Below are 23,432 nucleotides of genomic sequence, written 5' to 3'. Positions count from 1 at the left end.
GAGAAAACCCTGCCTGCCATTCTCCACACTCAAGACCATGTCTCTACAAAACCAGGTCTCTGTCTCTGATGGTCAGAAGAGAAGCAAGCAACTCCTCTCAGGATGTGCCTTCACCCACGTGACCTCAGCCCTGTAGCCATCCTTTCTATTCCCACTGTTCTCTCTAAAGAAGAAAAACACTTATCACCATGGGATGTGGTCAAGCTCATTAACTACTCCAAGAATGTCATTACACCTCCACTCTGACCTTTTTTTAGTGGCAAAAGTACATCCAGGTACTCAGCTCTGACAGAACCTGGCTCTGAGCCTTGTCACCATGAAACAGCAGGTATCTGTTCTGACAAAGAGCCAGTCAGATGTCCTCATGAGATGTTTAGGGAACTACTGTCTGTCTGTCCCAGGTCAAGTTAACCACCAAGATAAAACAGACAGCAACACACAGGCTTAGGAATAGTCAGCAGTCATTCACCTTCAACAACATGACTTTGTGCTGACTGTGGTTTGGGGAGGATGTAAAGAGTTGAAGGAGCTCATGGGGCAGGGAGCCAGAGTTCCACGGCATATTTTACAGGCTGGCTTTGACACTACCTTGGGAGGAAGGAACTGAAAACAAAGCCCTGGGCATCACCTGCTTTCACAGGTGTTACTTCATTTTCTAACACTCAAGTTAGAGGTTTTTAAATATAAATTTCATCTCATAAAAATTCCATTTTTAAGTATAAGCTTCAAATCAAGGTTTTAAAAAAGATTACATGAATTTCCTAAGATCTTAAGTAATTAGGATTTGATCCTGGGCTCTTTAAAAATCTTATTCCTATCTGATTCATTTAAATGAGTCTCCTGCAAACCTGAACTATCTGAACTGCATGTGTCCTGACACAGCACAGAAGTAGAGGCCCGCACTAATCATCTTGAACAAGAAAAACAAGGAGGACACTGAGGCAGGAGGCGGTGACGGGTTGGGTCAGGAGAAGGAGCATGTCACTGTACTGAGAACCACACAGAATCACGTGGGGACCTTGTACAGTGCACAGGTTCACACTGCACTCTGGGCCAGCTAAATCACACCTGGGCTGTGCAGTATTCTTTAGGCTTCCCAGGGGATTTCTAATGCACCTATAGGTTTAGGAATCACACATTAAAGACTGGACATTTGGTCTTCTTGTGAAACCAAGTATATTACCAACATGTTTACGAAGGGTGATGTGTGAGGAAGGTGATCATCTAAGTGGTTTGGACACTGGATGTCACATCTTACAAGAACCACCCCAGTCCTAGACAACAGGTGCATGCAGCTTGTGTGTTTATGTGACAACTAGAAATGAAAATGTCTGGTGCAGGTAAGGTGACCAGGAAATGTTTCCAGACAGACAACAGTGATTCAAGGTTCTCTCTTAACTTCCTTACTGTTTTACCCTGATGTTCTAATGACTAATAATACCTCTGGTGGATTAAATTATTTTAATTAAATCCATAAAAAGATATCAGAGACTTACCCCAAACATCTGCCGGAGGTCAGGGTCCCGAAAGCGGAAGGGAATATTAGAGACATGTAGTCGCTTGGGCGTGGATTTACTCTCTGAATTTTCACTACTTTGTGTCTGTGATGGTTGTCCGTCTGTCTGTGCTCCACCTTCTGTCTGCTAAAGAAATAAGTAAATACAAGAAACAATGAAAACCTGCAATGATTTCCTAAGGATATATTTCTTCTCCACTGCAGTGACTGTCAAACAGGAGACCTGCAGCAAACACTGGTAACTGTCCTTTTAAAGGAGAAAAGGCCCGAGGTGTCATTGATGCTCAAAATGCTTCTAGTCTACAAACAAAATTTGGGTCTTCTGATTATTTTTAGTACATTAGCAAAATGGGGCGCAGGCAGTGAACTCTCTATGGTTTTCTGAAGCTACGTGAAGACATAAAAATAGTCCTTTTTTTCAGGTTCTGAATAGAGACTTCTATTTTGAGACCTCTCTGTTTTGAAAACAAAGCATCCTTTGTGCTTGGCTGTAGAGGTCACTGCCTCTTTATCACCTTAGACTCTCAAGGAAACTAATAACATTCTATTCTATTCCTCTTATTGGTTTTAGAGTTTATGATGCTGCCGTCAAAAGCACTGCACCAATCTTATGAGTGTAGGAAAGCACACCGGTGACAGTCTGTTTGCCTGAAACCTGAGGTGGCTGGCTGTTTTGAATTCATCTTTATTTTCATCATCTCTGCTATTAGGGACCCTCACGTTTCCACTCTAAGGCTTTATGGGACCCTGACTATTAGACAACACACTGGTCTGTTTGTTTCTATGGTGACAGAACACAACATCCTTTTCTTTTAAATCTTACTGTGTCTTTTTGAGCTTATGCACAGGGTTGGGTATGAACCATTTCGCCTGCCTTAGGGAGTAAACAGTTTTAATGAAACATACCAGATACACATCTGATCTAATTTTTCCCACACAAAATTCTCTAAGTTCCTAAATTGATAAACACTATCTGACAGGCATTTACATTTTATAGACACATTCCTTGTAGTCCTCATCTGGTAATTTAGCCTTGTATTTTTACCATTCCCTATACAGTGCGTGCTAACCCTGACAATTTGAGTTGATTAACACAGCATGTGTTTAAGGACTGAAGCAGCTGCTCTTGTTGTCTGACTTGAGACAGGCTGAACTCAATGATTCTTCTGGGCATATAAGAAGGCTTTTGGCTTGTGATTAGGCTGAAATCCCTGAGTCAGAGGTGCCCTTTGGGTTCAGATGTTAGTAGCCACCTTGAAATAAAGTCAATGACTTAATATATAAAGGATAATCAGGAATTAACATAGAATGAACATTTGCTTTTTTAAGTATTAATCTAAAGATGGCAGCTTTGTATTTCATTTTATATAGACTTTTGCAGGTGCTTTAAATGTGTAATGGCTTATATGATATAAAAAAATTGCAAAAAGGAATGGTCTATAGAGCAAAACCTGTGTAAGGTTTTCAGCTGCCAAATGGGAGCACAAGGCAGATTAAAAACAAACTCCATGCAAAGGCAAAACAGCATCATGGGTACCAGCACACAGTTGAAGCAAGAAGCATCAACTGTAACAAAACCGTATTTAAGCGCCTTTCCATTTGCCTCTTCTATGTCACAGCTGGACCATATAAACCTCTTCAAACCTTAAAAGCACCAGATTTAATCTTCAGAAAGCTGTGCTGCACAAAATTAAAAGATTGGTTCTACAAGCTATAAACACGTGCCGCCCATGTAACCTGTCGTGGTGCACACACACTGGCAGGAGAAACAGGGAGAAATGATTACTTCAGAGGCTGCTGATGGAGGCTCTTAACTTCTGTTCTTGAGGGCTCTTTTCTGTCTTAAAGACTAAACTTTAGAAGCTACAGTGGCAGCGAACACTTATTATTAACTCTAGAAAAATGTGACAGCTGTTTCCAGAATTTTTAAGTCTGGAAACAGAGAGTGAGACCCTGTTTCAAAAAACACCAAGCAAGCAAGCAACCAACTAAATAAACAAATATGTAACATCAGTAAAAATACACAAATCAGGGGCTGGAGAGATGGCTTGCTGCTCTTGCAGAATATCTGAATTTGGTTCTCAGCACCCACATGGTGGCTCTAAACTCTGTAACTACAATTCCAGGGATTCCAATGCTCTCCACTGGCCTCTGCAGGTAACAGGTATACTTACAGTCATGAAGGGAGACTCGAGACACTGAAATCATAAGCACAGGGCTGCATGAATTTTCATCAGAAAATATACTCACAAGGCTAAGAAATCAAGAGTAAGAAAAGAAGCAGGGCCCACTCCAGCCCTCAGTCCTTGCTGAAGTCATCACTGTGCTAATTCGCACACCCGCCTTCCCCTCCGTAAGGTACCTCACTGCGTTAATAAACAGAATTGATCTGAATTGCTGCCTATTAACAGTGATGTTGCTGTGAGCATCCTATTCCTGTCTTTTGGTACTGGTTGAATACACACCCAGGAATGGGCCAGTTAGGTCAATGACGTGCGCATTCAGCCTTAGTAACACCACCCAGTCCAAAGTGGCTCTGCCATGCTGAACTCGCCCCTGCTGGGCATGTGCTGTAGATCCAAGCAGCATATCTGTTGGAGCTATTTTGGTGGGAAATGATACCCCACAGTGAAGCTTTTCATACATTTTTGGGACATAGGTAATTTCCTGTACGTACAAATACAAATCCTTTACCTATTTTCAATTGGGAATGTTGGGTTTTGCTTACGATTGTAAGTATTCTTTATAAAACAAGTAATGAGCCTGAGCCCATAAATACATGTGTTGCAGTGACTCTGACGATTACTTTACTTCCCGTGTGAATGGTGTGTGCACGCTGTGTGTGGGGCTACACTTGTCCATCTCACCAGTCATCCTAACACTGGCCTTCAGGTAGTAAGGGCTCCTGCCTCCTGAGGAAGGGCTTCAGACTGTCTTTCCTCTCTCCTTATACCACCTGGACACCCCCCTTACATGATTTTATGGAAAAGTAGAAATTCCCTACAGAATAACTGTAACTAATTCTTGAATGCATACTGGATGTTAGACCTGACATAAGCTGTCAGATGCTAGTTAAGTATTTTAACATAAAGTTTCAATAACCCTACATAGTAGGTAACTTTTTTCTTAATAAGCACATTTTTCTGATGAGGAGTCTGAGGAACAAAAGACTAAGAAAATTAGCTACAGAACGAGGAATTAGTATGAGGTGAAGCGGAACAATCCGGGAGAAGCCCAGAGAAGCCAGACAGAATCGGTTAGTGTGGAGAGGCCTTTTGGGCCAGAATAGCAGAGTTGAATCAGCCAACCAGAGATTGGAACGAGCTAGGAAGGATGAACTTATTCATCAGTAAGTCTCAGAGGCTGAAAGTAAGTATTCGAGGCCTAGGTATGATTGTATGGAGCCTAGAAGCTTCCAGGAGTAGGCCTAGGTTAGCAGACAGAGAAGCCTCCAAAATGACAGTTCCATCAGTTGAGTCAAAGGTACTTTTACAAAGTTTCAGTCACTGCCATCAACCCCTGTAGCATTCCCTTGGAAGATCTCATGGCTTTATGAAGAAAAGCACACATGGTTCCTGCACTACATCTTCAGTGGGCAGAGGGGTCAAGGTTCCATGAGCCCTTTCTTCAGGCTTTTACAGCCACAGTTGGCAGCACAATGATAAGGAACCGGTTCTGGAAGTGTATAATTCAGTGCAGACCCTAGAGGGGGATTTTCAAGCTGCTGGAGAGGCAGTACCCAGAAGATATCATGTGAACTGCTTGTTCTTTAGAGGGGTTTCCCCCAGACTAGTCTTGTCCTGGGCTCATGCAGTCCTCCTCCCTCAGCCTCCCAAGTAGTTGCTACCACCCTGGCTGAAATTAGGCTCATATTATTCAGATCTAATTCTGAGTTAGGAATGTGATGTGTTTGTATACGAGTGTATGTGTACGCACAGTAAGTGTGTGCTATGAAGCCTTGTTTACAAGTCCAGGATTGGATTCCTTAGGCATACACAGCAAGTGCCAGCCAGCTCAGCCTTGTGATGAGTTTGATGCCATACTGGAAAGATCACAGCCTTTAAATGCAGGTAAGTGATAACTTTATACGCATCTATGAGTGCACACGTGAACACAGTGAAAAGCACAAAGCAGCATGCCTTTAAGAACAGGTCTGTGGTGCCACACGTCAGCTGGTGCTCTGTGGGAAATCTGGGGACACTAAGCAAAACAGTCCTGGGGTTCAGGCTTTCTAAGAAGTGAATTCACTTTACCAACCTTGCACGTCTTACACACATTATCCATTTATTCAGTTTATTCAGTCTTTCCACCCCCTTTTGGAACAAAACAAGGCCTTGCTACAGACCAGGCTGGCCTTAAACTCACGAACCTCCTCTTTCCAGCTCTGAAGCACTGAGATTTCTGCAATGCATTATCTTGTACCCATTTTGTCTTAAAACTCACTTTGGAAAACCCTGTTTATCAGAATGGATCTTAAGACACAAAATGACAACGGCTTACTAACTTGCACTGATAAATCAGTGTCTTAGTCAGGATCACTATCACTGTAATGAAACACCATGACCAAAAGCCATGTGAAGAGCAAAGGGCTTATTTCACTCACAGTTACATACAACACAGTGGTTCTTAACCTTCCTAATGCTGTGACCCCTTAATACAATTCCTCATGTGGTGGTGACCCCCAACCACAACATTGTGTCACTGCTACTTCATAACCGTAACTTTGCTACTGTTAGGAGCTGTAATGTAAATATCTGATACGCAGATGGTCGTAGGCGACTCCTGTGAAAGGGTTGAGAGACACTTAACATAACAGTTCACCATTTAAAGAGCAGGGTAGGAACTTGAAGGTAGGCGCTGATGCACAGGCCATAGAGGGGTGCTGTCAACTGACTTACTCCCATTGTTTGCCCAGCCAGCTTTCTTATACAACCCAGGACCACCAGTCCTCCTCTCAGATGACTCCAGCCAGGACAGTCAGAGACTCATATACAATATCATATACAAACAGTGCTTTAGCCAACACACTGAGTGTTGTTCTGCCCCATGCACCACAGTAAGAATGTGAGAGTAACTTCTCCATGAATCCAGAAAACCCTCTCAGGAGGGAACCATTAGCTATGTTGGGTGAGCATTAGTTATGTTTCTCAGTCAACTCTACTCTGATAAATCTCTTTAAAAGCCACTAACTATTCATAGTTTTATCACTCCTCTGGTGAGATGTAGAAGGATGAGTTGGGAAGCCATAGTGTTACTGTTTCTAGTAATTTTTTGGCTTGGCCTCTTCGAGTGGCAAGGGCAGGCAAGTGAGGCAACGATGGTGTGCCAAGCAGAGCAGTGGGTATGGGGACAGTTCCAATAACTATGTCCCACAATAGCATCTCGGCTCCTACACGGTCCAAAGACATTTTTTCCCTATTGCCTGACTGTAGCATTCTGTGACAACTCTTGATTTTTAAACTAGAAAATGGCTCCCCTATTTACCCACATTGAAATAGCCAGACTACTTACAAGCATCAGAAGGTGAAAGATACAAAACATTCTTTTTCTGAGTACAATGATAAAGAATGTGGGAATCTTATGTAGACTTAATGTATTCTACCTAGTTTTTAGTTTTTGAGGCAGACAAGATTCATGGGTGCCTGAGAAGTGAAAGCCTCTAATGACAGACCAGGGACATGCTAATGACAGCTATGCTGCAGGCTGAAGGTAAGAGGACCCAGCAACATAAAGCACGAGAGAACTGAAGCAGCCCAGCCGACTGCTAAGTGCTACACTTTGGTTGTGTGAGAGCAGGTCAATGATCTACAAGGCATCATCAAGTGTTATCATCAGACAAAGGCAAGTCCAAGTGTGAGTAAGTCAACTTGAGAAAGTGCTTTTGACCCCAGAGAAATGGTACACAGCAGAGCAAAGGACCTATGAGGAAGGAGGGCAGAAAAAGGTCTGGGCTCCTGTCAGAGGTGTGCAGAGACCTGCCCCCAGGAGACTTGACTCAAGTATGAAGAAATGCTATGCAGCCGTTTCCTCCGTGTTTTACCTTTAGCTCACCAACAACTCTGTGCAACACCCTCATCCACCCGAAAATCAAACTCCAAATTTATACTGACACGTGATACTGGACCTTACATCAGGCCCACTGCAGTTGCGTCTCTACCAAGCTCACACTGACACGTCTGTTTCAGATGAGCCTTGTCCACATCAAATACACTGCACTCAGAACACCAAGCTTTATCATCAGGAGAAAGGCTGCACACTTACTTCTACTCTCTACTTTCTATGACCGGGGCTAGCTGTGCAGTTCAGGCTGGTCTCAATCCTGATTTTCCCGGACCTGTGCCTTGAGGGCTGGGATTACGAGGACTGCACCACAAGCCTGGTCCCTTTCAACTTTACGTTACAAAGTATATCCTGTGGATTTATAACCATTAGTATTTTCCATTATGAAAAAATATTTTAAAACAGAAATTTACATTTACAAGTTTATAAGCCTACTGTTAATGTAACATTTTTAAAGAAAAATTAACAATTTTCTAAAGCAAGTATTAGTGATCTCTATGATACAAGCATTTGTTCTATTTGATACATTTCTGACTCATAGACTGCTTAGAAAGGGAGACAGGTATTTAATAGTCCTCTTGGATAATGCCCCCCCCCCCCCCCAGTTGACAAGCTGTGGTTTCTTGCTGGTCATGGATTCCGGGGCCTCACTCACAAACACTAGGGAGGCAAACACTCGACCACTGAGCACATGTCCTCAGAAGCAGTCTCTGGAGGGCTAATGGCAATGTCAAATGAAGTCAATAAACTTCTCATAATATTTCTTAAGCTACTGTCAACTGGACAACCAAGTAATTTGTATGCACCTTTCACGCATGCATTTTGTAACATTCAATACTTGTAAATGGTGAAAATTGTTGGGTTCACTGATTAGGCAGTATTTATGTATTTATTTATTTTGGATTTTCAAGACAGGGTTTGACTGTGTAAACCCTGACTGTACTGGAACTAGCTCTGTAGAACTGGCCTCAAACTCACAGAGCTCCACCCTCCCTGCCTCTGGAGTGCGGGTCTCCCTGCTGGACATTTCACTACATTACACCTATCTCTCCCATCACCCCATTTGCTAATATCAGTACTGATCCCATTGGGAAACTCTTCAAAGTAGAGCCAGAGATCCCTAATGACAGGCAAAGAGAGTATGGGGCAATTTCATTGCTATGCAAACATCAAAGCTGGATGCAACAGCCCACTGCATACTTAGGCTTTAGAGCAGTGGTTCACCCTTCCTAAAGCTGCGACCCTTTAATACAGTTCCTCATGCTGTGGTGACCCCAACCATACAATTATTTTAATTGCTGTTTCATTACTGTAATTTTGCTACTGTTATGAATCATGATGTAAATATGATATGCAGATGGTCTTAGCTAACCCTTGTGAAAGGGATGGTCATTGGACCCCTGGAGGGGTTGTGACCCACAGGTTGAGAATCTGACAGCTCCCAGTAGGGAGCTTCTGACCCTGTTGCCTCCATTTCCAAATAACTGGAATAAAAACATATGTCACCATGGCCATGTGCATTTTCAAAACTCTTGTGATAACACTTAACTTTAACAACAAACACCGTACAGCTATACTACACATTTTCTTTTTATCTACAACGGTAAACATTGTCAACTTGATATAGCCCAGAGTCACCAGGAAGGGGGTGTTGTTTTAATCTAACTGACATGGGAAGACCCAGACAGCTAGGTGTGGGTGACATCATTTTCTGTCAGGGACCTGAATTGTGGAAGAGTGAAGAAAGTGAGCTGAACACAAGCAAGCAGCGTGTATGCATTCATTTCTGTTCTTGACTGTGAATATGACGATGTGGGCTAGCTATTTAAAATTTCTGCTTTGGCTTCCCCACAATGATAAACTATAGCCTGGAACTATAAGTTGAAATATACCCTTTTCCCTAAGTTGCTTTTGGTCAAGGTGTTTTACCACAGAAAAAAAACTAAGATAATATCCCTTTAATGGTTTGAATATGCTTGGCCCAGGCACTATTTGGAGGTGTAGCCTTTTTAGAGTAGGTGTGTCACTGTGGGTGTGGGCTTAAGACCCTCACTCTAGCTGCCCAGAAGTGAGTCTTCACTAGCAGCCTCCGGATGAAGATGTAGAACTCTCAGCTCCGCCTGCATCATGCCTGCCTGGATACTGCCATGGTCCCACCTTGATGATAATGAACTGAACCTCTGAACCTGTAAACCAGCCACAATTAAATGTTGTCCTTTATAAGACTCACTTTGGTAATAGTGTCTGTTCACAGCAGTAAAACCCTAAGACAATCCTTTTCCAATGTTTTACTTATACTTAAAAATTTTAGCTTTTTATTACATTACAAACTTATTTACTAAAACCTAAGACACAAGGGTTAGAGAATTGGCTTAGTGGTAAGAGCACTGCCTATTTTTCCAGAGAACCTGGGTTCAATTCTCAGCACCTGCATGGTGGCTTACAACTGTCTCCAACTCTAGTTCCAGGGGAGCTGACACCCTCTTCTGGCCTTCATGGACATTAAGCACATATGTGGTACACTAACATACATGCAGGCAAACACTTATACACATAAAACAATAAAATAAATGAAAAAAATCCCCTAAGACGCAGACAACACACATCATTGCTTGGTCAACACAGAATCAGGTACTGATATCCCTATATCTTTCCCTACTATAATGTCTTCAGGAGCAATTAAGACACATGAAAATGTCATCTGCTAAGACAATAGAGTCTTCTTCAGGTAGTTATGCAGGTTGCTGAGTCTTACTTAGATGTTTGTTCTGTACACTACAGCGTAGGCTGGCATGGCACAATTATCAACTCAGATGCTCTGTGGTTCCCTGCATATGACACACACAGATTGAGCAGTTAACATTCTATTAAGGAGCAGGGAGGGGCTCAAAAGCCCAGAGCTGCATCTGAGGAGCTACTGATAGTTGCTGTCTCCTGGGTGAGGAGGAGTTGCTTTTCTTTGGAAGCCTGACCATGCTGTAATGGATGTCTCTACATTCATGAGTACATGAGCAGCACAAATTAGAGACACAAACTTGGGACGGAGTAAAGAGTGAGCAATGGATCTTGGAAGAAGCTAGAGAAAGGGTAAGGGTTGAATATGATCAAAATGCTTGTATAAAATCATACAAAACTCAAAAGTTAATACAGATAGTGTATATTTAAATATACCGTTTTCTTGTAGATTCCTCCGGAAGAGCCAGCACATGGCTGTTTTTAAGTAGCCTTCAATACAGCTACATCCTATCTACATTTCTCTCTCTACAGAAGCTACTGTGTAGTGTGACACTGTGCTTTCAGAAGACAGCACAGAGGGTTGTGTTCACACCCAGGTCAGTCCAGATACATACTATCTTTCAGCAGGACTAATGACACTTAAGTCGCAGGGTGATACAAGTTGTCTGGTTCCATTATAATATCATTTTCTTTTTAAGGATAGGGTCTCACTATCGGACCATGTTCTGTAGACCAGGCTTGCTTCAGACACCTGCCTGCCCCTAATACACCCAGCCCTGAGATGATCTTCAAGGATCATAGTCCTACATCTGCTCCGTCACTGACTAGCATGTTACCATACTGTTTCTGAGTATACTGAGGAGCTATACTTTCCTCCTTAAAAAGAAGAGTCTACTCATTCTCAGAAAAATGTCTGCCCACCAGTGGTTCTTGTATGGAAGACAGCAGTGAGCGCAGCCTGCAGCTCAGTCACAATGCTCTCGCTGTGGCAAGGAAAGCATTTCGAATAGAAAATGGATGGTATGCACACCTTTCATTCTCCTACAGGGAATATAAAAAGGACCAGTTACTCAGTGGTGGGAGCTGAGGCATTAGTAGCTCTCTCTGCTTCTCCGAGGACCTTCTTGAGTTTATGTTTTCTTTTGTTCTGTGCATTTGTGACGTGAAGAGTACAACCACTGCCACCAGCATGGTTTACTATCACTGTTTAGATTCCTGCTGAGGCACTGCCAGTTTGACTTACTATTGCTTTTGGACTGATGGCAAAAGTCAACAAATGCAGTGAAAATGTCAGGTGTTACATTAAAAATCATGGGAGCTGTTTAACCCAGCGGCCCTTTAAGAAAGTGTTGGATCTGCCACAGAGGAAAAGCACTACCACAAACAAAAGCCCCACTCTTCATTCTCCAACCCGCTGCAGGCTTGCTTTTGTTTATTTTTAAATATCAGATATAGGGGGGATACAGGACCTGACTCTTAAAAACAACTTTAAATTCTTTTGTTTCAGATTTTTATTTTGTCTGCATATGTGTATATCTCCTGTGTGTGTCTGATGTCCACAGAGGTCAGATGAGACGGATCCTCTGGAACTGAAGTTATGGGTGGTTGTGAACCACCAAATATGTACTAGAACTTGAGCCTGGGTCCTCTGCAAGAGCAACATATGCTCTTAGCTGTGGAGCCAACTCTCCAACCCCAATAATGTATTTCTAAAAACTCACTATCAGCAGGTCGCAGAAGCTAATCATATCATTAAGGTCTCACTCATTAAAAGTGTTTTGTTTTGTTTTATAAAAGGGCAGGCGTTAGGTTTTTGAGAAAAATTTGAAGTTTTAAAGCCCAACTACTTCAAATGCTTCAGCTATTTAAATGTGTTGTCCTTTAATAGAAATATTAGTACATGTAGGATTCTGGATTCCTGTCTTCTCTGGTCCTAACTGCTAGTGCTTTTGCCTGTGCATAACAAGAGACCAGATGACTGTCAAAACAAGTTGCCATCTCAAAAGCAGACCAAATTTCTAAAGTTCATTCAAAACCTCTGGAACTCAGCTCAGTTCTTTGAATGAGAAATCCTTTCTTCCCAACAAGACAGCAGTATCCAAGCCAACCCAAGCAAGAGCTGTACCCATAACACACCAGCCAGGCACAGTAGGGCACCTCAATCCCAGGATGAAGGAGGCTGAGGCAAAAGAGTCTTTCGTTTAAGGCCTGTCTGGGCTACCAAGTGAGCTGGAGGTGTAACTCAGAGGCAGGCCCTTGCCTAGCCATCATATGCAAAGTTCTGGGTTAATCTGAGGCACCGCCATGGTGAGAAGGCCTGAGGTGTTCATGCATTTCTAGCTCATGCTCAATGTGCTCCAGGTCAGGTGACTGCATTAGCTTCATTTCACAGAGAAGGAAGTGAAGCCCAGAGATGATGCGATTTATTCAAGACACTCTTCAACCAACAAATGGCTAGCTACTTGCCTCCGTGCTTTACTTGTCCAGTTCTGGACTCTTGAACTCATTCCTCTACACAGCCATCACGACCCCTAGTACAAACCACCCACGACTCACTGTAGCCGTGGCCACTGTCACTCCATACCTTCCTCAAAACCTCCAACCAAGTCCCTATTCTCAGTGAAGTGCTCAAAAGCTCTTACCAACTTGTGCTCAGAGTCTCTCCTACAGGCCTTCAAACTCCTGAACTTTGGTCAAATGGGAATCCATGCTTCCATCTAGACATTTTGATTTCTTTTCTCTAACCTTGAACCAAGAACTGATTTTCTTAACCCTTCATACCACCATCTACTGAGGCTTGTATTTCTCCTGCGGATACAAATGCAAGGCACGGATCAACTAGAATCTTTACCAGGAAGCCCAGCTTCTCCCTCCCGAGCACATCTGTATCTTGTTGCATCTTTTCCCCAGAAGCATTGAGCGCTGGACACTGTGAGATATTATGGGATGCAGAGATGAGCACAATAAAACTTTTCTTTGGAGACTTCAGAAAGCCAGGAAGGTTTTCTGGTAATAAAGATACCTACACAGGCTAAGTGAAAAGATGCTCACAACTTGCTAAGATTAATAAATATGCATACATCTATTTTCACTGGGCCTGAGTGGTGAAGGGGTATAGATCTAGAATTCCCCACCTGGGCTGTTTTACATGCCACAAGCAAACAATTCGAAGAGGTATTTTAAACTGAAAGGTGCAATGCAAACTTAGGTTATGATTAATTTGCTTCCTATCTACCTCTTGGATTTAATTGGCCATATGAACTGCTAGACTGTTTTATGAGACACATAAGCAGATGGTAAAAGTTTAGTTGAATAAATGTTAGACCTAAGTTTTACTGCTCTATTTAATCTCTGAGTAATGCATCCCCATCTTCTACAAACATGGAAGGAGGAGTGAGAAAACTCATACCACTGGCAGCAATGGGTAACAAAATCAGTAAGAACCCAACAGGACACAGTTGAAGCTTGAGGTTGTGGTCTGACTGGGATGAGGAATGAATCAGTCAGATAGCTAAAAGGGAGATCGAGGTGGGGGTGAGGTAGGGAGACTACAAAATAACACAGGTCAGAAGGGGGAAGGGATGGGAAGATAGAAACAGTGGAGAAGAAACCCAGGGCAGACTGAAGAATGAGTCAGCCAGCTCAACTTTGCATGCACTCCTAATGGCCAGGCAGCAACAGAAAGGAGGAGATACTTCAGCAGCATCTGCTTTCTAGGAGGGGTGTGTGTGTGTGTGTGTGTGTATGTGTGTGTGTCTGTCTGTGTGTGTGTGTGTGTGCGCGCTCAGAGAGAGAGAGAGAGAGAGAGAGAGAGAGAGAGAGAGAGAGAGAGAGAGAGAGAGAGCAATGTGGTTCTACTGTCAGAGTTACTACTTACAGAAAGTAGGAAACTGCAAAGTATGACCCAGATTCAAAACATTAGCAGTAACCAGAAATGGACCCATGGACCCAGGCCCAGATACTGGATTGAGCTTGATGTCAATGTAGCATATACAAATATAACTAGGGAATTAAAGGAAAATATTATGTCAAGTACACACACACACACATATAATAGGGGCAATTCCAGAATTAAAAAGTGATATAAATAAATTCACTAGATATAGAAACAAGATTGAGTCCATTGTCCATCAGTCCCTTCCTTCTCCTCCATGGTGTGTGCACATACCTGACAGGTTTCTCTGTGTAGCCCTGGATATTCTGGAACTGGCCTCTGCTTCTTGAGTGCTGGGATTAAAGGTGTGTACCACCATCATCCCCCCAAAATTAACGAAGTCTTAAGAATGTCGTGAAATGGAAAAATAGAACAATCTACCTGCTTTTTGGGTTCTATTTAAAGGGACTTTTTACAGGGAAACTTACAGCTTAAACAGAGAATGAAGAAACCTTGAGCAATCAACTGCTTTAGCTTCCAATTTGACAAGCTAAAAATGGGCTGGAGAGATAGCTCAGTGTGGAGACTGTCTACTCGTCCAGAGGACCTGGGTTAGATTCCTACTCACATGGCAGCTCACAACCACCTGTATCGCCAGTCCCAGGATGTCTGATGCCCTGTCTGCTCTCCGAGGGCACGGCATACATGTGGTGCACAGACATGCAGGCAGACACCCAACACATAAAATAAAATGTAAAGGAGGAGGAGTCACATATCAAACAGAAGGAGGAAGACATGAAGGTCAGAATGGGACAATAAGCCTAGAGATCAGGAGACAGCTAAACTGGGTAGATGCATCCCTCGATAGTGTGAGGACCAGAATTCAACCCCCAGAACTGCCTGTAATCCCAGCTCTGGGGAAGCTTGTTGGTCAGCCAGCCTTTCCTACACAATGCTACAGGCCAAGGAACAAACAAGATAGATGGCTTCCACGGAACCACTGCTGATGTTTTCTGGTCTCTAAATGCAGGTACATATGTGCCTCTATATGAACATACACCCACATATTCACACACAAACAAATATAAGCTTTATTTTGTAGACTGACTGACCAGAGAAGACATAAATTATAAAAACTAAGGAGAGCCAGGTGTAACAAGAGTTTTTTTCACCTGCACATGAGTTCCCTGAAATAACAAGTCTGGGACTTCTTATGTATGAATAAATGCATAGGCCAACAGCCTTGGCTCTGTTCCCAGATTGCTCGTAACTTAATTACCCGCTATTCTATTCTCAGTCATGCCATGAGGCTGGTTACCAGGTCTTTAGTTTCATACAACTGTCTTCTCAGAGTTTGGGGAAAATCTTCCCACACCTGTTTCTATCCCAGAAATTCAATCCCTCTCTACCAGATGTCCCACCTTCTAATTCTGCCTCAGCTTATTGGCCAAAGACTTTTTATTGACTTAATGTGTTGAAACTTCCAAACATTGAACAAAAGATCCCTCTACATCCAGGCATAATGGTACATGCCTTTAATCCCAGTATTTAGGAGGCAGAGGCAGGTGGATCTCTGTGAGTTCTGAGGTTAGTTTGGTTTATATTGCAAGTTCCAAGCAAGCTAAGGCCACACAGAGAAATCCTGTCTAAAGGAAACAAAAAAAGTATGTGCATGTAAGTGTGTGTGTGAAAGAGCTGGGGATGGTGGCACACTCCTGTAATTTCAGCACTCTGGAGTATGTGCATGTAAGTGTGTGTGAAAGAGCTGGGGATGGTGGCACACTCCTGTGATCTTAGCACTCTGGAGGAAGACACAGAGTCAACTATTCTTATCCATCAGGATGTATCTCACAACTTTGTCTTAAAATATAAGGTGTTATTATAAATTCTGAAAAATAAAAAGGAATCATATATTGTTGTGACTAAATTGTTTTGAGATCATGTCTATGAACCAGGCTAGCCTGGAATTCCCTAGGCCCCCAGAAATGACCTTAAACTTCTGAAGGCTGGGGATATAGGTATGCACCATCATGCCTGGCTTTATGCAGTTCTAAGGAATCAAACCCATGGCTTCGTGTATGTAAGGCAAGTTTTCATAAGCTGATTTATATGACTAGTAATTTTGTATTAGTGAAAATCAACTCAGAGGAAATAGTTTCCCCAAAAGATAAAAAACAAAACAACAAAAAACAGAAATGAAGAAACAGCAATTACAAAGACCATTACTTACTCTACAAACAGTTTGAGGTTAAAATATTTTAAGAAGACTAGGAAATATATTTCTCCCCTTTCTATTCCTTTGGTGGAAACAGTTGTTCTGGTAAGCCTGTGAGTTCATTATCATTTGGAAGGTAATGGAACATGGCTGACAGAGCAGCCCGCACAGCACACATTCAAACAAATGCTTCAAGAAGCCTCTTGTTAACTCTCAGACACAGGCTCTTCTTCAAACCAACTGTCCTTTACTGCATGATACTTATGGATGTAAAATTAAGTGTCTACACAGAAGTAACCATCATAGAAAAGATGGCATGTTTTCAAGGAAATAAGGTTTTTGTTTTTCCCATGGAGATGTCTAACTGAAAATTAAATGAAAGCCTTTGCAGGCTCTGTGCCCATGATACAAGGGAGGATTTTTAGTTTCTAGAAATGAATCTTTTCCAGACGTGTGAAGTCTGAATAAAGTGCCCCATGCTAATCTGGTGCCAAGGGGAAATAGAATCTAAAACTGGCAACAGCTTGATACGGAAGCAGGGAGTTTCATCTAGAATCAAACCCCACAGATGTGCTGATTGTAGCTATGTGTGAGATTATGTATCTGGTTAGCTTGGGACACTTTCTTTTCCTTTATTAAGTGGTAAGGGGTGAAATCAAAGAGGTGAGTTAAAGCTGGAGAATAGAAAACCAAGTACAGGGTTTTGACTTTTTTCTAATTGTGCTAGAAAATTATTAAAGAGTTGGCAGAAACACACATATACAGACAAGCAAAAAAACAAACATCAACCAAATAAACAAAACTAAAAAAAATTCCTAAAAAGTATGATAAGGATGCTAAAGTGTAGCTCTCCAAAACTGGTGGATTCTGGCAGGAGTACAGCCCTGGAAGAACTGGGAAGTGAGTGCAATCAGAAAACATTATATGAAATTCCCAAATAATCACTAAAATATTATGCCTGAAAAGAAAAGGAGGCAGAGGTAGCTGGAATAGTGCGGTGCCCACAGTCCACCACCTTCACACTTTCAAGTTTGAAACAGGCTCTTGTTGTGAATCACGGTTGGCTTTGAACTCTCTTTGTTGCTCCAGTAGACCTTAAATTATGGCAATCCACCTGCCTCAGACTCCTGGGTTGCAAAGATAAAGCCTGTGCCATCAGGCCCATCAGAAACTCTTGTAATGTTCTTGACAGCTTTTGAGGCAGGCATTACGACCTTTATTTTCTTCTACTTAAAGGCATAGGAACATTAACGTGTCTAAAATTCTAAGGCCAGGCTGTGATTTGATCTCTGGTCACCTGAATCAACCCAACCAGCTGGCAGAAGAGCTAAACTCTCCGCCTGGGGGAAGATGAGAAGAACTGAGCTGTGCACTCCTGTGGAACTGGGCTCGATAAACTCACTAATGACTAAGGGTAGAAATGAAGAGTGAGGAGCCAGTGATGCCTGGCTTTGGCTTAAGTAACAGTGACTTGGTGGTATAAGTATGCAGGGAAAGCACCCAGGAACAAGAGAAGGAACTATCACAATACCCGGTGCTGAGTTAGAAAACCAGGAGGGAGGTACAAGCCATTTAAATGGCCTAGAGTTCCATGGAGCGAGGAGGAGGCTGTGTGAGGCAGCCTGAGACTGCAGATGAGGCTGGGTGCAGAGGATTCATACAATGGAGGATGCAGGAAGGCTGCTTCTGGGCAGCAGTGGTGAGGTTTAGTGCCAGCTCCCCACTGTGCAGCTTTGGAAAGAACAGTTAGCACATGCATGCTGGGCAATGGATAGAAATGCTAAACTAATGCAAAGGGTTTTCTTTTTGTTTCCTGAGAAGGTGAGGATTTCATCTGTCCTTCTACCTTGCATCTCCAACTTCACATACCGTGAGAGATCCATTCTGGTTGCTGGGTGAATTGCTACTCTGTTCTCCATGGGGCTGTGTACTCCCGTAGAGTGTCAGGTTATGTTCACTGGTCTGGCCGGCATAGTCCTGAGTGTGTGGCACTCCATATTCTGTGGGAATTCCGTTCTGTGGAGGTGGTGGGAATGGGATGGTAGTAAAAGGCTGAACCATTGCGTCAGGAGTTGTTGTTGGCTCCTGGTTACCCTAGAGCAAGCAACAGAAAAGAGAGTGAGTAAGTAAATCTTTATCACACAATGACTTTCAAGGTAAGTACACAGAACTTTTGGCATGTTCTCTCTCTGTTCCCTCACTCAGGAAAATACTGCTGGGATCATCAGATAATTTTCATTCTTAAAAAAAAAAAATCAACTGATTAACTCAATTTTATGTGTGTTTTGCTTGTGAGCATTATGGTACAGTAGTGGTTGTGAGCTGCCTGATATGGGTGCTGAAAACTCCCCTCAGATTCTCTGGGATGACCAATGCCCTACTTTTCTTTCTATTGCTGGGACCAAAACCAACTGGGGGGGGGGTTATTTCACTTTTCAGTTTATAGTCCATCATGGAGGCAAGATAGTACACTAGATTTAATCAAGTGGTGAAAAATGCTCCTGACATCAACCTTGGACATCCACATGAAAGTACACGCATATCCACCATATATGAGCACACAGAGAGACACAGGCAGGCAGGCGAGCAGGCAGGCACACATTCATGTATGCTAGAGCAGATCTTAGAGTGTGTGTGCGCGCGCACACACACACACACACACACACACACACACACACACACACACACCCACCCCATGGAGGCAGGAGCTGATGGAGGAGCACTAATTACTGGCTGTTCTGCCCTACTTTCTTATACAACCCAGGACCACCTACCCAGGGGTGTCACCACCCACACCAATCATTAATTTAAAAAAATGGCCTACAGTCATGTTTCCAGGTCAGCCTGATGGAGGCGATTCCTCAGTTGACGCCTCTTTCCGTGTAAGTCTAGTTTGTGTCCAGCTGACAAAGACTAACCAGCACCAACCAGCAAGTTTTCTTTACCAAGAGCCACATTTCTGGCTCCTATGCTTTATACTGTAGGCTAGGCAGCTAAGCACACAACACCTGAGAAGGTGAATTATTACCATCTTTCTAGGATGAAGTCCATGTGATGCAGAAAAGAGAAGGTATTTACTGTTGTCTTTCTGTTCCTTTTTCAACTTCGTTCTAGTCCATTTGGTAATCTTGACTCCAACTTACAGACATAACCTAAACAGCAGGCTGCAGATCCTAAAGGCACCCCAATCAGACAGTCTCTCAATCATAAAAAGAAGTGCTTAAGAGAATATCCCTCAGTTTAACTAGAATGCTAAAAATATTTTTTGCCTTAAAGCATTTTACAAACATCGTTTTTACTCCTGGGATTTGCTTAGGTAGGCTCAGATGTCAAACTTGGCCTGCCTTTCTAAAACCAACACTGGGAAGATGGTTCAGTTGCTGAGGTACGTGGAGCCGGGCAGGCAGAGACAGGAAGATCCCTGGGATGGCTGTCCAGCCAGCCTTGCTGAGGTGAGTTTCAGGTTACATTAGGGATTCTGTCTCAGAACTAAAGTGGAAAGCAACTGAAGAAGACACTGTATGTCAACTTACAGCTTCCACATGCATTTGCATGCACAGAAGAACATCTGTGTGTATGCACCTGCAGGCACAGACACACACACATGCCTAAGCACACAGGTACAGCAAAAAAAAGATGAAAGCTCTCACCTGGGAGCTGAATAAAAGACCTATTAGATCCGTTGGCCAAGTGAATTTTGCCTATGTCTATGACAAAAGGAACAAAGCATGTACATAATTGTTACCAGGGCTGGGAGATGGCTCACAATCGCTGCACCAGTCTTACACGTGTGAGGGTCTAAGTTTGGAAACTCAGAACACTGTAATAGTTGGTTGTCCTGGTGGCTTGAAAGCACACACTGATCCCTAGAGCATGCTGAATACCTAGAATGGCCCTGACTACAAGCTCTAGGCTTGAGTGTGACCCCACCTTAAAGGATACAGTGGAAAAACAGGTGAATAAGACTCCTGACATCACCCCTGAACCTTCATATGCATGTGCACACCTACGCATCCACACAGATATGTGCATTCCCCACATAATAACATACACACACCTATAATGCACACCATAGAAACATATACATATAAAAAGAAAGAAAATCTAGATTCAATTTTAAAAAGTGTCTTGTAAGGATGAAGAAATAGCTCAGCACTTAAAAGCACTGGGTGCTCTTCCAGAAGGTCCAAGTTCAATTCCCAGCACCCACAGGTAGGTCACACCTGTCTGTTAATCCAGTTCCAGGGGACCCAACAACTCTTCTTGCCTTCCACAGTCACCAGACACTCATGGTACATGTACAGGCAAAACACTCATACACATAGAATAATTCAGAGGCAGTTTATATAAGAATGATGAAGAGGACGAGAGGAGCAAACCGGCTACTTAAACATGGAAGACAAAACAACAGTGAGGTGCTAGACTTACAGCTACATACTCAAGTCTACTGTGCTACCCTCAAACCTTTTCAGTACCTAAAATAGTCTGTGCTTAAAAAAATCTGAAATCAGTCAAATTACCTAATATACTTTCCATATTAATTTATTTTCTTATAACTGCCTGAAAAATCTAGAGGGAGGTGCTGCAAGTATAGTTTCCTTGCACAGCCTGATACACACAGTGGAAGTGCTGGTGTCTAATCCAAAAATATTTCTGGTAAGGCTTAGAGAAGAATAATTCTACCCAAAGTTGTGAGATGCCAGGTAACTTGAAGAGCTTTGGAGGCACATCTAAACACAGTGCCTCCACTGACACCACAGGTCAGGAGGAACCCAGCTCCTACTTCCACTTCGTTCCTCGTATCAGGCATCTCCATGTTTTATTGGCATACTCACTCAGGAACTATGTTTGAAAACCTAGGGTTGCCATCCTTCCTGGTAAGGCAGCATTGGTGGGGTACAGTGGCTAAACGTTTTCTGCTATTTAGAAGCACTGCTTCAGAGAGAAAGAGGGAGACAGAGCAGCATCTCCTCAGAGAGCACTCGGCAGTGTTGTGGTTCTAGAAGGGATGGTTGTAAGAGGAACGCAACAGCAACTGCATAAGCACACAGCCTGCAAGTAGAGGACCAGCTTCTTAATGGTGCCTACAAAGGGCAGAGGCACTACCTTTTCCCAAAAGTGCAAATGTACTAAAGGGCTGGACCTGACTACGGCTGAGCATTGCTTTCACGTGCAGTGCTAAAGGCACCAGAGCAACCCCACACAGTTGTAAACACTGAATGCAATCAAGACAGACCGACAACACAGTGTTTTCTTCCATGCTTACAATAAAAAGAAATGACAGAAGTTGGTCTGAATCAACTCACTCATATCCCCCCCCCCCCACACTTTGACTCAGACAGAAATGACAATACAAACTTCTCAATCTGAGGGTGAACTTTGCTATCTCACACATTAATGAATATTTAAACAGTAAAATAAATATTTCAGAATAAAGCTTTCTGAACCAAGTCTTTTAGATTAAAAGTGGCAAACTTTGTAACAGTTTCAATGTCTCCAAACTCTCAAAAGCTCTCTCCCACCTCTCTTTACAGCCGTGCTCAGAGACCCAAGCATCATGGCTCATGCTCTCCATTAGCAACAAGACCATCTCACTCCTTCCTGTGGGTTACATGTCTAGTCTTGTCAATGTGATTGATGGTTTATGCAATCTATATATGATTATCACTTTTCCAAACAAAATTCCCACTACAATTTAACTTATTATTGTTCTTCATGGATAATTAACTTTACATCCTTTCTATGTCAAAATTGGAATATTATTAGGACTAGTAACAGCTTTGGTTCAGAATAAAACTGTGGCAGGGCCTCAGAGTGTCTTCGGAATTATAAAAGAACTATGTTTTATGGGCGGTGCTCTCCTGTAGCCAATTTCTTCATGATGAGGAAAAATTGTAAGATACATAAGTGGGGAAAAAGAAATCTTCCCTATTCCTGTCCTAGAAAAAAAATTACATGTGTCTACAGTCATGATTCTATTCTGGTTTGGACATTCTCTATTTTGCAAGGGAAGTTTCTAAGTTGGTCAGAAATGAACTACAGACTTCTTCATTCTAAGTTCCTTCCTGCACAAGGGGCTGGTGGGCACATAGTAGCATTTCTTTAGAGAATGCTTACTAAATTGATCCCGTACTCTGAAGTACCATCTGTAATAAAGATGGACAACTTCTCTTTCCCATCTGCTCAGGAGAGAGTATGTTGTCAGCTGTACGAAGAAGAGTCAGCACAAACACTGGAAGTTATGTTAGGTACTGCGGGAGAATGAGAAGAAAGTGTGAGGGCTGGGAACGTACACAGAATTTAAGGCTAGCCTGGGCTACAAGAGACTATCAAAAATAGAGGACCAAAGGGATGAGTCGTTAGGAGTATATACTACTCTTGCTGAGAACCTGTGTCTAGTTACCATACTGAAAAGGTTATAACTGCTTGTAACTTCAGCTCCTAGACCAGATGACCTCTTCTAGACTCCATGGGCCAGCTAGCCTGCCTACCTGCCTGCCCATCTGTCTGTCTGTCTCTCAAAAAATTAAAAATAAATGTCAACCTCAACTTGACTCATTGCTTTGAAAATAAAGCTAGTTGTGCTCTGGCCCTGCTCACTCAGCTCATTCTGACCACGTCCCTGGCATGAGAGGGACACATTTTCTGCGGTGGACAACCACCAGTGATTAGCCACCCAGACCTTGCCCTTGAGTTTATTTTTAGTAGGGACAGAAAAGTAACTGAGAACAAGAAAAGCAAAAAGACCAGGTGGATTGCCAGGAACGCAGGTAACAGGGGGACTTCTACCATCTGAAGGAGGCCAGGGAAAGTGACATCTGGTCAGGTGTCTTTGGAAATCAGGCAGCAAGATGTCTGTTTGGATGGGCGAATACTGAAGACAAAGGAAACAGTATAGAGGTCCAGAATGAGAGACCGGGGCACGTGAACAACCTGGACTAGATAGGCGAGGCACAGTGACAGCTGATGAAGTGAGGGAAGTGGTGGTGGAACAGACTGACATGTGGGAGGAGCCTGAAGGTTGCAGCCAG

At 42.8% G+C, this 23,432-nt stretch overlaps 1 protein-coding gene across 22 annotated transcripts in view; it reads right to left on the bottom strand.

Annotated features, from left to right (window-relative positions):
• Positions 1-23,432, bottom strand: part of RBFOX2 (RNA binding fox-1 homolog 2) — a 229,559-nt gene that overhangs the window by 36,019 nt on the left and 170,108 nt on the right. For 13 of the 22 annotated variants that reach the window (XR_013975592.1, XM_080939866.1, XM_080939856.1 and 10 more), the window contains 2 exons: positions 18,271-18,495; positions 1,497-1,643 (listed from right to left, as the gene is read on the bottom strand). Coding sequence is in view for 21 of the 22 variants with exons in the window: in XM_080939866.1 (XP_080795992.1) it covers positions 1,497-1,643; positions 18,271-18,495 (372 nt within the window). In the remaining variant the exon portion in view is untranslated. The remainder of the gene's footprint in view (positions 1-1,496; positions 1,644-18,270; positions 18,496-23,432) is intronic. The other 9 variants (XM_080939871.1, XM_080939870.1, XM_080939875.1 and 6 more) reach the window with 1 other exon arrangement.

Source organism: Micromys minutus (assembly GCF_963924665.1).
Source record: "Micromys minutus genome assembly, chromosome: 27".
Lineage (NCBI taxonomy): Eukaryota > Metazoa > Chordata > Mammalia > Rodentia > Muridae > Micromys > Micromys minutus.
The sequence above is the reverse complement of the archived record's forward strand: the minus strand, read 5'-3'. Positions and strand labels throughout refer to the sequence as shown.